This window comes from Neolamprologus multifasciatus, chromosome 8 (genome assembly GCF_963576455.1).
Source record: "Neolamprologus multifasciatus chromosome 8, fNeoMul1.2, whole genome shotgun sequence".
NCBI lineage: Eukaryota > Metazoa > Chordata > Actinopteri > Cichliformes > Cichlidae > Neolamprologus > Neolamprologus multifasciatus.
In genome coordinates, this window is record NC_140446.1 from 3,759,312 (window position 1) to 3,772,954 (window position 13,643).

Sequence of the window (13,643 nt, forward strand, 5' to 3'; positions counted from 1 at the left end):
GTCATCCAGGTCATCGTAGTCAAAGGAGCTTGCAAAGAAAAGCGTCTGGACTTCTTTAAGTCGCTTGAAGACGTTTCACCTCTCATCCGAGAAGCTTCTTCAGTTCTAAGGTCAAATGATGGGGAGTCCCAGATTTAAACCTAGTGGGAGTTTCCCCCCACAGAGGGACCTCATATCACTGATTCAGTACCAATGACTCAATAAAGCCTGTTCCCATCATCAGCCTCATGTGTTACCCTTGAATCTTGTCCCCAAACAGTCTTTGTGGCCCTAAAATCACCATTCAGTGACTCACAGGTCTGATATTCAAAATGTAGGAGATCACTAAACAATTTCAGCTAATTATATAGATTATATTGGATAGAAATCAATATTCCAGTATAATTTGGAAGGAAGAAACCTTCATATCAATACTGACCATAACACATCTTCAAATATTACAACTTCATCAAATGAAGAAATCTCAGAGGGAGCTTTTAACTTCCTCCTTTTCCCTTTTCATTCAGCAGAAGGAAAGAAAAGTTTAGCATTGGTCATATGACAGGTAGAATATTAGGGGTTGAGGAAAAATCGATACTGTGTAGCATCGTGATATTTTGTTTGCTAATAATGTATCGATACAGGGACAGCAGAAATTGATATTTTGTTACAAAAAAACGTTTTTGTGGACTGGAACATGCTGACTTCAGACTTCAAGAATCCTGACATTCCTTCACTGTCCAAATGTGTTTAACTTTTTTTTGGCAGCAATAAACATGACAGTTTACTTATTTTAATTTAAGACATGTTTTATTTTAATTAAGTTTAAAACTTTTTTATTTAATGCAAAATTATATTTTGTTTTAATTTACTTTCAAATTCTTCAGTTGCTGAAGGGGCTGCATAGTTTTCATAAACTGCATAGTTCAGAATAGCTATAATTGTACCAGATGGTTGATTCAGTTAAGTTGGACTAGACTGTAATACAAACCGTTCAGTTTGTCAACAATCAAACTGAAATGAGAGAAAGACTGAGTGTGAGACTTTGATATTAGAGAAAATGAATATTGATAAAGTTTACCTTTATGTACAGAATCTGAATATCGCAAAATATTTTTAAAAATTGCAATAATATCGTATCGTGCGTTAAGTATCGTGATAATATCGTATCGTGGGATGTATGGTGATTCCCACCTCTACAGAATATGTAATTAAATGTGTGTTTAAATACTGGCTTATTTGAAATTTAGCCCATAAAAATGAAGAAAATAAAGATGGCTAAAGCTTTATCCTCCTCAACACTTGCTCTGTTGTGTGAAACTGCTTTTAAATGTAATCAGTACAGATTTTATTGCTCCCACATGTTGCTTTCATATAAAATATTGCAATATATCTCATACACAGGGGTTTTCCTGGCTGAGAATGGGCTTTTGGGGGGGTAGCTGCACACATAAGCACATTTAATAGGCATATTTTTTCTCCTAAAAAATCCAGCGAGTGTGTGTTTCTTTATTTGATAGAAAGTTATTAATTTTCTGATTATTTGATACGCAGAGATGTCTGCTATGCTCGAGTAATTTAAACCCCATTAAGTAAAAACTTTTCATTACAATGCAAGCAGCAGGAAAAGGATGTAGGAAAGACTCTGGTTTAATCGCCATCCTGCATGAATTTGCCCTCTCGTCATCAAAAGGTTACCATCAAAATAAAATTCATGCATCCCAATTTCACTTTCTGACTATTTCTCTCCAAAGAAACTTAATCCTGTCAAGGATTATTTCTCCATATGTAGAGCTTACAACCTCTAACCTCCAGCTGGCTTCGCATTTTCACTTTTGCGCGCCGGCTTCATAATTACACGTCAGCAGGAGGAAAATAGGCGTTAATGTCACCGTCCTTCTCCCAGGTTCTTGTGCGAATTACAGCAACAGCAACAAACATCTGATAATTGCAAACTCAAGCACCCATTGTGTTCTAATCTCTGACACGTTCCCATTCGCACCGAGCTGTGTGCCGGGTAATCACCTGCTCGCCACGTTTATTCGCCTTAAATTGGAGTGGCGAAAAGAAAAGAAAAGGAATCCGCCGCCAAGTCACTCCACAGATAATTTAATGCACCAACAAGCGGACATTTTTTGGAACATAAAACCTGTCTCATCTAACGCAAACAGGCCCCCTATGCGCCGTGACTCGGTGATTACTGCCTGCAATATTTCTCAGTCACTTGAGCTGAAATCCCGAGGCGCACATACACGCTGAGACGGGCAGGACTCGTAGAAAGGAAAGAGAGGGATGAGCAGAGAGAGACGTGCACGCCTGACCTGCATGCCAACTAGCCATCTTTGTGCCCCCGTCACCCCCGCCTCCCTCCCTCACATCACTCTGTTTCCTTCTCCAAGCCCAAACACATCAACACATGTGCACTCCCAGCCTCACACGCGTCCACGCATGCATCACTGCGGCACCTCGGACACACCTGACCCTCACCTGACTACATGACAACAACTGGACACTCCCCTCTAAAAAAACAACAAAAAAAACACACAAACTCAAACACAAGAGGTGTGTGCACTCATCAGCTCTCCCTGGCTTTGCATCCACATACATGAGGAGCACACACACACACACACACACACCTTTACTTTTACTCCACCACCCTCCTCTCCATCACCTTCCAAGCGTCACAGTCATGGCAGCACCACACAGGAAAAAGAGTGAGTTACCGTTTCTACTTAATGACGGCGCATCCTCCCGCTCCACACGCCTCCCTCTTCCTCCTCCCCCTTCTCCATTTTTTCTCCACTGCGGCTTCTCCGTGTGTGTGAGTGTGTCGGCGTGTGTGCGTCTTTCCCTTGCCCCGAGAATCCGCCAGAGTCCCCCCTCGCCGGTGCCCGTAGTAGCGCCTAAGAGGCAGTTAGCACGTCTTCCTACCCCTCCTCCTCACCCTCCTCTTCCTCCTCTCTCTCTCTGTCCTCTTGTGTTTGTCACTCTATCTTGCCCCCCTCCATCCCGGACAGAGGCGATAAAACGACCCCTCCCTCCTTGTCGCTCCTTCTCTCTCCCGCTGCTGCCGCCTCTCACTCAGTACAGCGTGTGCCTCCTTCCAAAGCCCAGGCATTGCCAACCATATGATATCACTCAGTTGCCTTATATGGGGAAACGGTGGGTTGCCATGACGACAGCAGACTCCACCTGTTTCTCCGTCTCTCTCTCCCTCGGTCCACCCGGTTTCATCAGTAGAAAGAAGGTGTGGTCTGGGTAAATAAACGCAGCACATGGAGGGGAAAGAGGAGAGGGACAACGCTCAGGTTTGTTTTTGTTCTCGGGGTGATGTGAGAAGATCAATTTCAGCCTGTGTTAAATACAGAGCTGGAATCAGGACAGGTAATCAATCAGTCTGTGCATTAGCCGCCCGCCACAGAGCGAAGAGGAGGAAGGACTCCTCTGCTGTAAACAGGGATGACGCCACAGACTGTAGCAGACATTAATAGCACAGCTGCTCATCGCTCAACAGACAAAGTTCAGCAGGTCGGGACTAGAATACATCTGAGAGTATTTGTGATATTTTCAGCAATTCTTTGCTTTAGGTGATAATACAAAAATGTGCCTGGGCTAAGAGATCGGCTCGGGCATTTGGGAGGGGCACAGAGGACACGTTCTTATAGGTGAGGTGCTTTGGGCATGCCCATCTGGCAAGAGAACCCGGAGCAGACACAGGACAGGCTGGAGAGGTTGAGTTTGTTGGGAATGCCTCAGTGTCCCAGGACAGCTAGAAGTGGTGGGTGGGGAGAGGGAGGCGTGGCTGTCTCTGCTTAAACTGCTGCCCACGCGATCAGATGGATGGACGTACATACGAATACTAAATAACCCGTTCCACACTAGTATATGATACAGTATGCAGACTGGTTCTTTTTGGAAGATATAAGACTGAAGGGGTATTCTCAACACAACAATCAACTGAGGAGAAGTTAAACAATTCAAACATCTGAAAACAACCCAGCTTACTTGGTTTGGAAAATGGTCAGACGCTCTGAAGTTACAGTAAACCACAGACTGTAGATAAAACTTCTGAGCAATGTTCCCTGTAAGCTGCGCACGGTCTCTGCGCACAGAAAATCTGTGTTGCGCACAAAAAGAAAAATCTAACCTGAATTGAAATTAAAATTAAAACTTTAACAATTCTGTTTTGCAGTGTTAGTCAGTAAGTGACTGGCTGCTCCCGTATGGGATTAGAACGATGCCACCTTAACCCATAGTCCAGCCAATAATATGCACACATTCGTATATATCAGGGGTCGGCAACCCTGGGCACGCGTGCCAACTGTGGCACGTTGACACCCTTTCCTATTGGTGGAAAAATGTACCATGTCGACCAATCAAAAAAGGATATGACAACATGGCATTTACTTGTTTCGGAAGGGGGAAGTTTTAGGAGTGACGGCGTGTTTTGAGATGTGAGAGATTTGCGACGTTTAGCGCAAATCTTGTGTAGTTAGTGTGTAGTTAGTGTGTAGTGTAGTCAATAGTTTTGTTGTGTGTGTCAGAACAATGAGGCGACTGCTGAATGTTACAGGTGTTACAGCAGTGACACATCTGCTGTTGTCAGGCCTGCAGGTATCAGGCTGTTGTTCTCCTTCATCTCATAGTGGACAGAAATAATTTTTTGGAGTGGCACAAATAATTTGTGTGGCATCAGATTTGATGCAGAACAGCTGATTGTTCTGTAAATAGTTTGTAATGTTTATTTAAAAAACCGCCTTGGCTGCATTTTTAGGTAAACAGCTGCAAAAAACTTTGTTTGCATAACTCAGTTACTTTTTTGAAGAAGTAACTATATCATTAATTGCCCAACATTGGTCATTATTTACTGTATTTTGCAGACAGAGTTACAGACTCCCAGACCACAGACTCATAATACAAGTCAGAGCTTTATAAAAAAAAAAATTTAAAAAAGTTGTGTTTTCAAAATTGGAGTTCAAGTTATTTTTACTTCCAATAGTGTTAACATCCTACACAGGTCATGAACAGGATTTTTTTTTTTTTTTTAATTGTAAGTGGGCTAAAGCAGTTAATTAAAAGTAGTCTAACATAAATGTAAATGCTGTAACTTGGATGGATTCGATGCCGGCGTGACCACAGTGCACACGTCTGCTGTTGCTCATAGTGGTCCAAGGGACGCTCAGGGAGTTTGTGTGTTCGCTCAGACACATGAAAAATTAGAGGGAACATTGGTTCTGTCAGTCAAGCCCATCCAGAATGACCTTAATAACACAATCTTTCTCATGGCTAGCAGGGGGTGATCGGTCCGGTTGCAAAAAGAGATCAGACTTTATAGAAGTCTATGAGAAAACTATGAATCTTTGACCTCAGGAAACACTTTTGTTTATGGGCTCAATCACTACTTTCATATCTTCTTGAATAAAACACTGAAGCAGGCGGCGCTTATTGTCCAACAGCTTGTGAATATCAAGTTGTTAGCCATTTTTTTGTAATCAGATGAGGATGTTTTATGGTCAGATGCAGCTTTCATCTCACCGTTACATACCAAGTGCCTTCATCCAATGGGAACACTGGATGCAGAGAGATAACAGTCCAAGTTCAGAGACAAAGGAAGCCTATGTAAAGATGTTAGATGGTCAACAACCAGGTTGGTCTTTGTTACAACCGCCGGCGTGGCTCATTCACAAACCGGGTTATAGTGTTGGTAGGTGGGATCGTCATTCCCAAACCATCATTTATTAATAAGGAGGGATATTGTTGTGAAGGGATTTTTGTCTTTTCTTTCACTTTTTATAAAAACCACAATGTTTTTCCAATTCTAACCGAGTTTTAGTCTCTAAAGCACGAAAAAGAAGTGAAAGAAAAACTAAAATTGGCAAGTGAAAGAAATGCCAAACAACGTGGAAAGTAAATGTTCTGATGGGATGGACAAACCTGCAACTGATGTCACCACCAGCCTTCAAAGCTCCAGACTTTGGCCTATATAATAATCCTGTTTGGGGTAAAATGCACCCGTTTGCTGCAGAAGAATAATGTGTTGAAACTGACAGCACTATCTCAGTAATTCCAGAACTCGGTGCAGGAATGTCTTCTGTATAACTAGGACACATAGAGCCTTTGACAAATCTGCACAATTTATCCCCATAAGAATGAGGACAGCCTGACCTTAACTTTGGGGTTCAACAAGCACTTTGGATTCTGGCCCTCCTTTATATGTTGGAGCTTTCTTTAAACAACAGCCGGTCAGAGCGACTCGGCTTGCAGTGAGTTGGATGGCATGCTTGCACCCTACCTGGATTTGCCCTCATTTCTCCTGCACAGAAAACCAAAGTTAGGCCAAGTCCAGTTCTGTGACCCTGGAAAAGCATCTCATGAAAGCCAGAGACATTTTAGTCCCTCTGACTTTCTCTCAGGCAACAGATCCAGGTCAGCTCAGCTGACCATTCGTATGAGTCATTCAGGCTTCTTCCTTCACTAATAAGGTCACTTATTATTATTATCACACTGGTTGGCACCAGGATTGAGTACCGTAGGATCTTTTTAAAGTTTACATGCAGATGTGTCCTGACAAAGGACTAAATTTATTGGATCTATTGCTTTTATAACTTAGAGAAACCTCAGGTGCTAATAAAGATAAATGCAAAAAAAGTCAAGATGGAAGTGAAATAAACTGTAGTTCCTCTAATGGCCAGCAGAGGTTTTCTGGAAAACCAAAACAAACCCCACGTTAAAATTTTCAACTTTACATCCCTAAAAAGTATGTTTGGTCTCTATAGATAGTGTACATGTTCCAGCCACCAGGGGTAAAATCAGAAAACTGATAAATGAATCTATTCATGACCAGTGTTGGTCAAGTTACTTTAAAAAAGTAATCAGTAACTAATTACTGATTACTTCCCCCAAAAGTAATCCTGTTACTTTACTGATTACTTATTTTCAAAAGTAATTAATTACTTAGTTATTTAGTTACTTTTTAAAAACACGATTTACAACATGAATAGGTGATAAAGTGATAGATCTTTCAGCCCAATTCTACTTTTTCTGCATAATCCATCATACAAAATGTAATCAAATGGAAAAGTCTCTTTTTAAAACTTGTTTTATTAGTTTTAATCTTTTAACTTTATGCATCAAGCAAAAATTTAATTATATGCACCATTCACTGACTGGAAGAAATTTGTTTAATATTTAAACCTATTTTCTGCACATTCCAGCACATAAAATAATTATTTTTTTGTGTGTTTACACTCAGTCTTTCAAATAGATGCAAGTAAAACAGCAGAAAATAAATAAAGTCAAAGACTAGCGGTCCTTTTGCTCTATTTTCACCTGTAAAGCAGGAATGGGGCAGGCGGAGGGTTACCCTGGTGCAGGTGTGCCGCAGCGGTCAGTGGAAGAATCCGCGAGTTTCTCTGTGAGTTTCCCATTACGTCGTAGCTACTCGGTGCTTGTTTAGGGTTTTTTTCGCTGTAAAAAGAAGTTTTCTTCCCACGCACAACGGACACTAATGTTTTTGTCACTTTTTATGGAATCAAACTCAAAGTAAGGTCAGTACTTCCACGCTTTAAACGCTGCACGCTCATACTCTCTCTGCACTCGATATATGATCCATTGTTGATCTGCACACAGCTGTTGTCACGAACGTCGCACTCGCTTACGTCACTGTCATGAGACATTCTCGCAAAAAAAATCACGGTTTTAGTAACGCAGCGTTCCTACAGGAAAGTAACGGTAATCTAATTCCCGTTTTTGCGATAGTAATCCTTACTTTACTCGTTACTTTAAAAAAGTAATCAGATTACAGTGAGGCGTTACTGCCCATCTCTGTTCATGACACAAATGATGTCAGTAGGTCTTAAAACATCACGTCTACAGACTATGAAAAATGGACACACTGGGTCTATTTCCACTGTAAAGTACATTTTAACATTTTAAGTCTGTCGGGATCGACTCGTTTTTGAAAGCAGACTCAAGTGGCCATTAGAGGAACGGCTGTTTTTCTTTATTCTTTTAGCCCCGGGAGGTGCTGTTTGCTCCAGCCCCGCATTTTAAATATGACATCATCTCCTTCTGAGAAAGACTGAAAATAAGCCCCGATGGCTGAATGCTATTCCCTAAAGCCGAACAGAGAAGAGCTGCAGCAGACCATCTGTCACAGGTATCAAATGAGAGCATGTGTTGATGGATGGCAGAGTGAAGCTGAGAATATGAAGCAAAGAAAAAAAAGACAGAGCAAAGGGAGGGAGGAGATTTGATGAAGGGAGGTGTCTCACATTTTGACATTCGCTCGCTGTCTCGCTTCAATTCTTTTCTCCATATTCTATTGCTGATGTTTTTCAGGTAATAACCGCTGGGAAGGTGGCCATTTCTGACCCAGCGAGCAGGTCGTAAACATGCATCCGTGTGTCTAAAGCCCCAGAGGCGTCTCGCCACATAATGCTCTTGTTTGGGTTTGCAGGCCCGCCGATGTGCTGCTATTATCTCTCAGGAAGAAAGTGTTCACGTGCAGAAGCCGACAGTCCTCGGAGAGCACTCATACCTCCCCCGAGGATGCACCCCCCTCTAGATTTGTATAAAACTGTGGATGTGTCATAATCCATACACAATATGAGCTTTTATTGATCAGATTAGGAAACAAGTCCTTACTGGGAGGTTCTAAAACCACTGAATCAGTCCGTGTTCAATCCTAGAAATCTGTTGACCAATTAAAATGTTGCACAAGACCAGAAAAGCATCAATAACTTTAACAGATGGTGTATTTTTGTTCCCTATGACCACCAATTATTTTGCTTTTTGTACTGAATTTATTTAATCTTCCTGATCTGTTCGCGTAGGAGCTGCCTACATGGATGAACGTCACTGTCAAACTAATTTTATTCCAATGTCTTATATATTTCCTTTCATATGATATGGATATGCATGGATATATTTATGATTTGAATTGTGACATATGCTGCTCTGTCAGCGACACCGGACACATTTGCTGGGAGCAGAGGCAGAGGACATCATCCTCTTTTCTTTTTGCAGACGATCCTTGCCTCCTGACTTCATCAAACGTGACCTCTAGCTTGCGCTGGGGCGATTTGGAGCAGCCAAGTGTGAAGCACATGGAAAGAGAATTAGCCCCTCGGAGTCTGAGCCGTGATTCTCCACTGGAAAGGGCTGGATTGCCCTCTCCTGCCTGGAGTATCTGTGGTTTACAAGTGAGAAGTGAGTGGAGCGGGACACTGACAGATGTATTTGCACGGCTTCTGCAGTGGTGTGGATGCTGTATCGGTCTGCTGTGGTAATGAGAGGAAGTTGTGAAACACAAACAGCCATGTTCCTGCCCTCGTCTATGGCCACAAGCTGTGCGTGCCGAAAGAGTCGGATCGTGGCAGAAATGAGCTTCCTCCAAAGGCTGTCTGGGCTCTGCCTTAGAGACAGGGTGAGCAGCTCAGAGTAGAGCTGCTACACCTTCATCAAAAGGAGCCGGAGGAGGTGGGTTTGAGCATACGAGGTGAAGTATACGGTGTCGATTTAATTAGTCCCCCACCGAGGCAGCAGAGCAAACCTTTACTGACCCTTTGTATAGTTTTATACAGGAGAAAAATAAATATCGAATTTCTGTCTTCTGAATTTAAACACACGATCTCTGAGTAAAACGATCGGTAGATTGGATGAGTCATGTTTGAGCTGTTGATCAGTTGGATTGATAAGGGCTTTTATTAAAGTGACAGGGCAGTAAAATCTGGTTTCAGGAGGTTTTTGTTGATTTCAGAATTCTAGTTTTTATTCTTATAATGTGTTTATTTTCATTCCAGTTAACTCCAATAACCTCAGCTGTCGTCATCAGTGACACGACAGAAGCTCACAGTGAAAGCAAAGTGTCTACTGTGACTTAAAAAACCTGCCATTTGACTTCCCTTCATCGTTTTGCGTACGCATGCTGCCGTCTGTAGGTATTCTCGCAGGACCGTTCGCTTGATTTCCTGACAAACTATAAAAGAAACCACATAAACTGCAGCCGACTGATTGGAAACAACTTCTTTCCGCCTGCTAAGATAAACAGTATGAGTCACGATGAAGGTGGTGTATCCTGCACCAATCGTCCTCAGGAGGATTGATGGAAACGGGAAAATAATCCCACCTTCTATTTTTATGGAAATTAGGAGCGAATGTGAGATATTTAGCTCGTTATAAGTAGAATTAATGAGGATTAAAGTGCCAAGACCACCACTGCTGCGGTTATAATTACTCATTGTTTCTTTTTGGTTTGTTCACGTCAGAGCAGAAAGTGTGAAAGTACCTGTCGGCCCGCAGCGGGGGAGCCCTGTGACATGCTGCTGGGGCTGTTGGAGAACTTGTTTTTCTGGAGGTCCATGATGGCGTCTCGCTGACGCTCTATATCAGCCTTGTGGATGCTGTTCAGGGCCTCCAGGCTCTTGGCGGCCACAGAGTTGTGCCGGCGGTCCAGTGAGGACGACGTGAAGCCCCCGTTGCTGTTGTCGGGGAACCGTCGGGCCCCGCGGCCACCGGTGGCGGCCAGGGTGTGGTAATCCCGGGGGAACTCGGCATCGCCGGCAGAGATCATGGGACCCTTTCTCTTCTCTCGACCTGCAGCCGGAAGATGGAAGGGAGGGGAATTTAAAGAGTGAATGGTGAGACAGTGAAAAATGTCTTTGGTAACAAGATCGTGTCTTACGATGAAATCTGAAAACAGTGGCGTGATTTTCAGGCTCATGTGCAGCCATGTGCACCAGTACACAGCAGCTGCACGAGAGACATTGACATTGGAGTCATTTCATCTCAGTTCATCAAAATTTTTAAAAAATTCCCACCTGACCATTAGTTCATTAAATCATTAGTTCTTAATGATAATTAAAGCTAATGGGATTTTAACATTTTGGGGGGAATGACAACAGGAGGCCATCTTTCCCAGCCAAGTCTGTGACGGTCAGGTGGGAGCCATCGGATGAACTGGCACAGATTCATCTCTTTACACCTGAACAGATATTTGAACTCTGAGGTTAATAGCTGCTTAAAAACAATGCAAAAGATTTAGCAACAAAATAGCAATCAGTATGCATTATGTCCACTGTGTCATGCGTTGCACTCAACCACCTGTATGTTATCATTCATAAGGTTATTCTTGTCTCGCTTACTGAATTGCATTCATCAAAAAAGCGTGGGAAGTTATTGTTTTGGGTCTTAAGTTTCTTTCCATCTGTCCCAAACAGCAGATCAGTAAGAACTCCACAAATTTAAGGCCATTTCTGTGTTTTCTTGGAAAGCACACTCTTATGAAGGAGATTTTTAATTTTAATGTAATAAAAATTTAATCTAATAAATGTAATTTGTTATTCCACCATTCGAGCTTTCATTCCACGAGCATTATAAGACTCCAGTAGCATGTTGCTCACTTGCTTGTCCAACAACACTTAAAACTATTGAAAACATTTATAAAAGAAGTTTAAAACTACTTGACAAAAAACCGACTTCCCACCACCACTGTGATGTGTTAAAAAAACATAAATTACTGAACTTCAATAACTTAGTGAAACTTAAAAGAGTGTGTTTAATAGAGGTGGGAATCACCATACATCCCACGATACGATATTATCACAATACTTAGCGCACGATACGATATTATTGCAATTTTTAAAAATATTTTGCGATATTCAGATTCTGTACATAAAGGTAAACTTTATCAATATTCATTTTATCTAATATCAAAGTCTCACACTCAGTCTTTCTCTCATTTCAGTTTGATTGTTGACAAACTGAACGGTTTGTATTACAGTCTAGTCCAACTTAACTGAACAACCATCTGGTACAATTATAGCTATTCTGAACTATGCAGTTTATGAAAACTATGCAGCCCCTTCAGCAACTGAAGAATTTGAAAGTAAATTAAAACAAAATATAATTTTACATTAAATAAAAAAGTTTTAAACTTAATTAAAATAAAACATCTTAAATTAAAATAAGTAAACTGTCATGTTTATTGCTGCCATAAACAAGTTAAACACATTTGGACAGTGAAGGAATGTCAGGATTCTTGCTCAGAAAAAGGATCAACATGCTCTGAAGTCAGAGCACAAAACCCTTTTTGTAACAAAATATCAATTTCTGCTGTCCCTGTATCGATACATTATTAGCAAACAAAATATCACGATGCTACACAGTATCGATTTTTTCCCCCACCCCTAGTGTTTAATATATAAAGTCTTACACTCCCTTGCTCCACCACCACTAAAGCAGTTCATTAGGCGTAAAGAAAGCTCAGACAGGACCACTCGAGCTACAATCCGAGGAGACTTGTTTATACCCCACAGACGGACAGCATTTGGGCAGAACGTCCTCTCTGTCCAGGGTGGCCATCTGTGGAACAGTCTTCCTCAACCCATTAGAGAATGCTCTACATTCATTTTAAGGCAAAGGTTAAAAACTGTGTGTGTGTGATCATGTATGAGTTGTATAGTTTTAATGTTTTATTTGGGAACAGAATGGTGTGTATGTGTAAGTTTGGTGATGGAGTTTTTATTATGAATGAATGATGAATTTTTATGTCTATTTTTTATGCTTAAGGACAACAGATGGAAATTAGCCCTTGGCTATAATCTGGTATGTTTACATTCATGTAATTTTTTTTTTTTTACATTTATGTTCACTAACATGCACTGAATAAATAAATAAAATCCTAAATAAATAAATGTAGTGTACATGTTGTTTATAGTCAGCTGGTAAACGAATGGACAGGCAGATGTGCTTTAATCTGCTCAGTGGGCTGTGAGTGAATGAGGTGGTTAGCTCTGATATCACTGATCCAACTGTGTAAACATGCTGTACTTAATAGTTTGGACCTTGAGGCTTGTCAGCAGTGAGTGTTAATGTGAGGGCCAACGATGATACTGCAGTAACAGCCATAAAACTCACTTTGTCCTTCAGCAACCTGCACAGTACACAACAAAACACTCTGTTCTCTCCCCCTATACGCACGCACGCACACACTGCTGTCGTTCTGTTACACAAACACACCTCAGGCAAAACACCCCGTGTGAAAACAGTGGGAACATCTGTCTATTCCAACAACTGCAACTATCCCAGGAAGCCAGAGGCGAAAGAAAAAACTGTCGAACAGCAAAATCTCTCGCTATCAGATGACAGCGGCGCTGCCTCGCACACGTGTCAAAGTCTGTCAAGGAAACCGTGACATGAATGGCAATGAAGTCTCCGTGTGTGGGGAACGGTTTAGTGCCCCCTTGTGACCACTGACGCATAAAGCACGGCTGGACTCGTGGAGGTGATCCGTTACAGTCGGCGCTGTTTGCATGAGTGAACGGGCTTAGTTTGATTATTTATGCACAAGTTATAAGGAGACACAGAAAGGAAAATAATGTGCAGGGATTTTACTAATGTGCTCATTGAGTTTATGAGCCGAACCACATGTTTTGAAATGTTTGGTAAGAGGATGAAGCAGAAATATTTCACTCTCCTGCACAGTATAGAAATAATTTAATAATTTCAACCTTCACTGCAAACCCTGTCAGAGTATTTCATTTTTAGCTTTTGGCTTTGAGGCCTTGCCCTTTTTTTTTGTGCCAAAGAAAATCATCAATCACATCAAAGAGGATGGAGGGAATATCTGCTCTGCCACCTTAACAGAGAGCACCGCACTGACA

The 13,643-nt window shown here is 41.7% G+C and overlaps 1 protein-coding gene across 8 annotated transcripts in view; it reads right to left on the reverse strand.

The window, feature by feature from the left end:
• Positions 1-13,643, reverse strand: part of srcin1b (SRC kinase signaling inhibitor 1b) — a 176,440-nt gene that overhangs the window by 100,073 nt on the left and 62,724 nt on the right. For 7 of the 8 annotated variants that reach the window (XM_085169910.1, XM_085169913.1, XM_085169914.1 and 4 more), the window contains exon 2: positions 10,268-10,575. In XM_085169910.1, the coding sequence (XP_085026036.1) occupies positions 10,268-10,575 (308 nt within the window). Of the gene's footprint in view, positions 1-2,702; positions 4,247-10,267; positions 10,576-13,643 lie in introns of those variants that run through there. The other variant, XM_085169916.1, reaches the window with a different exon arrangement.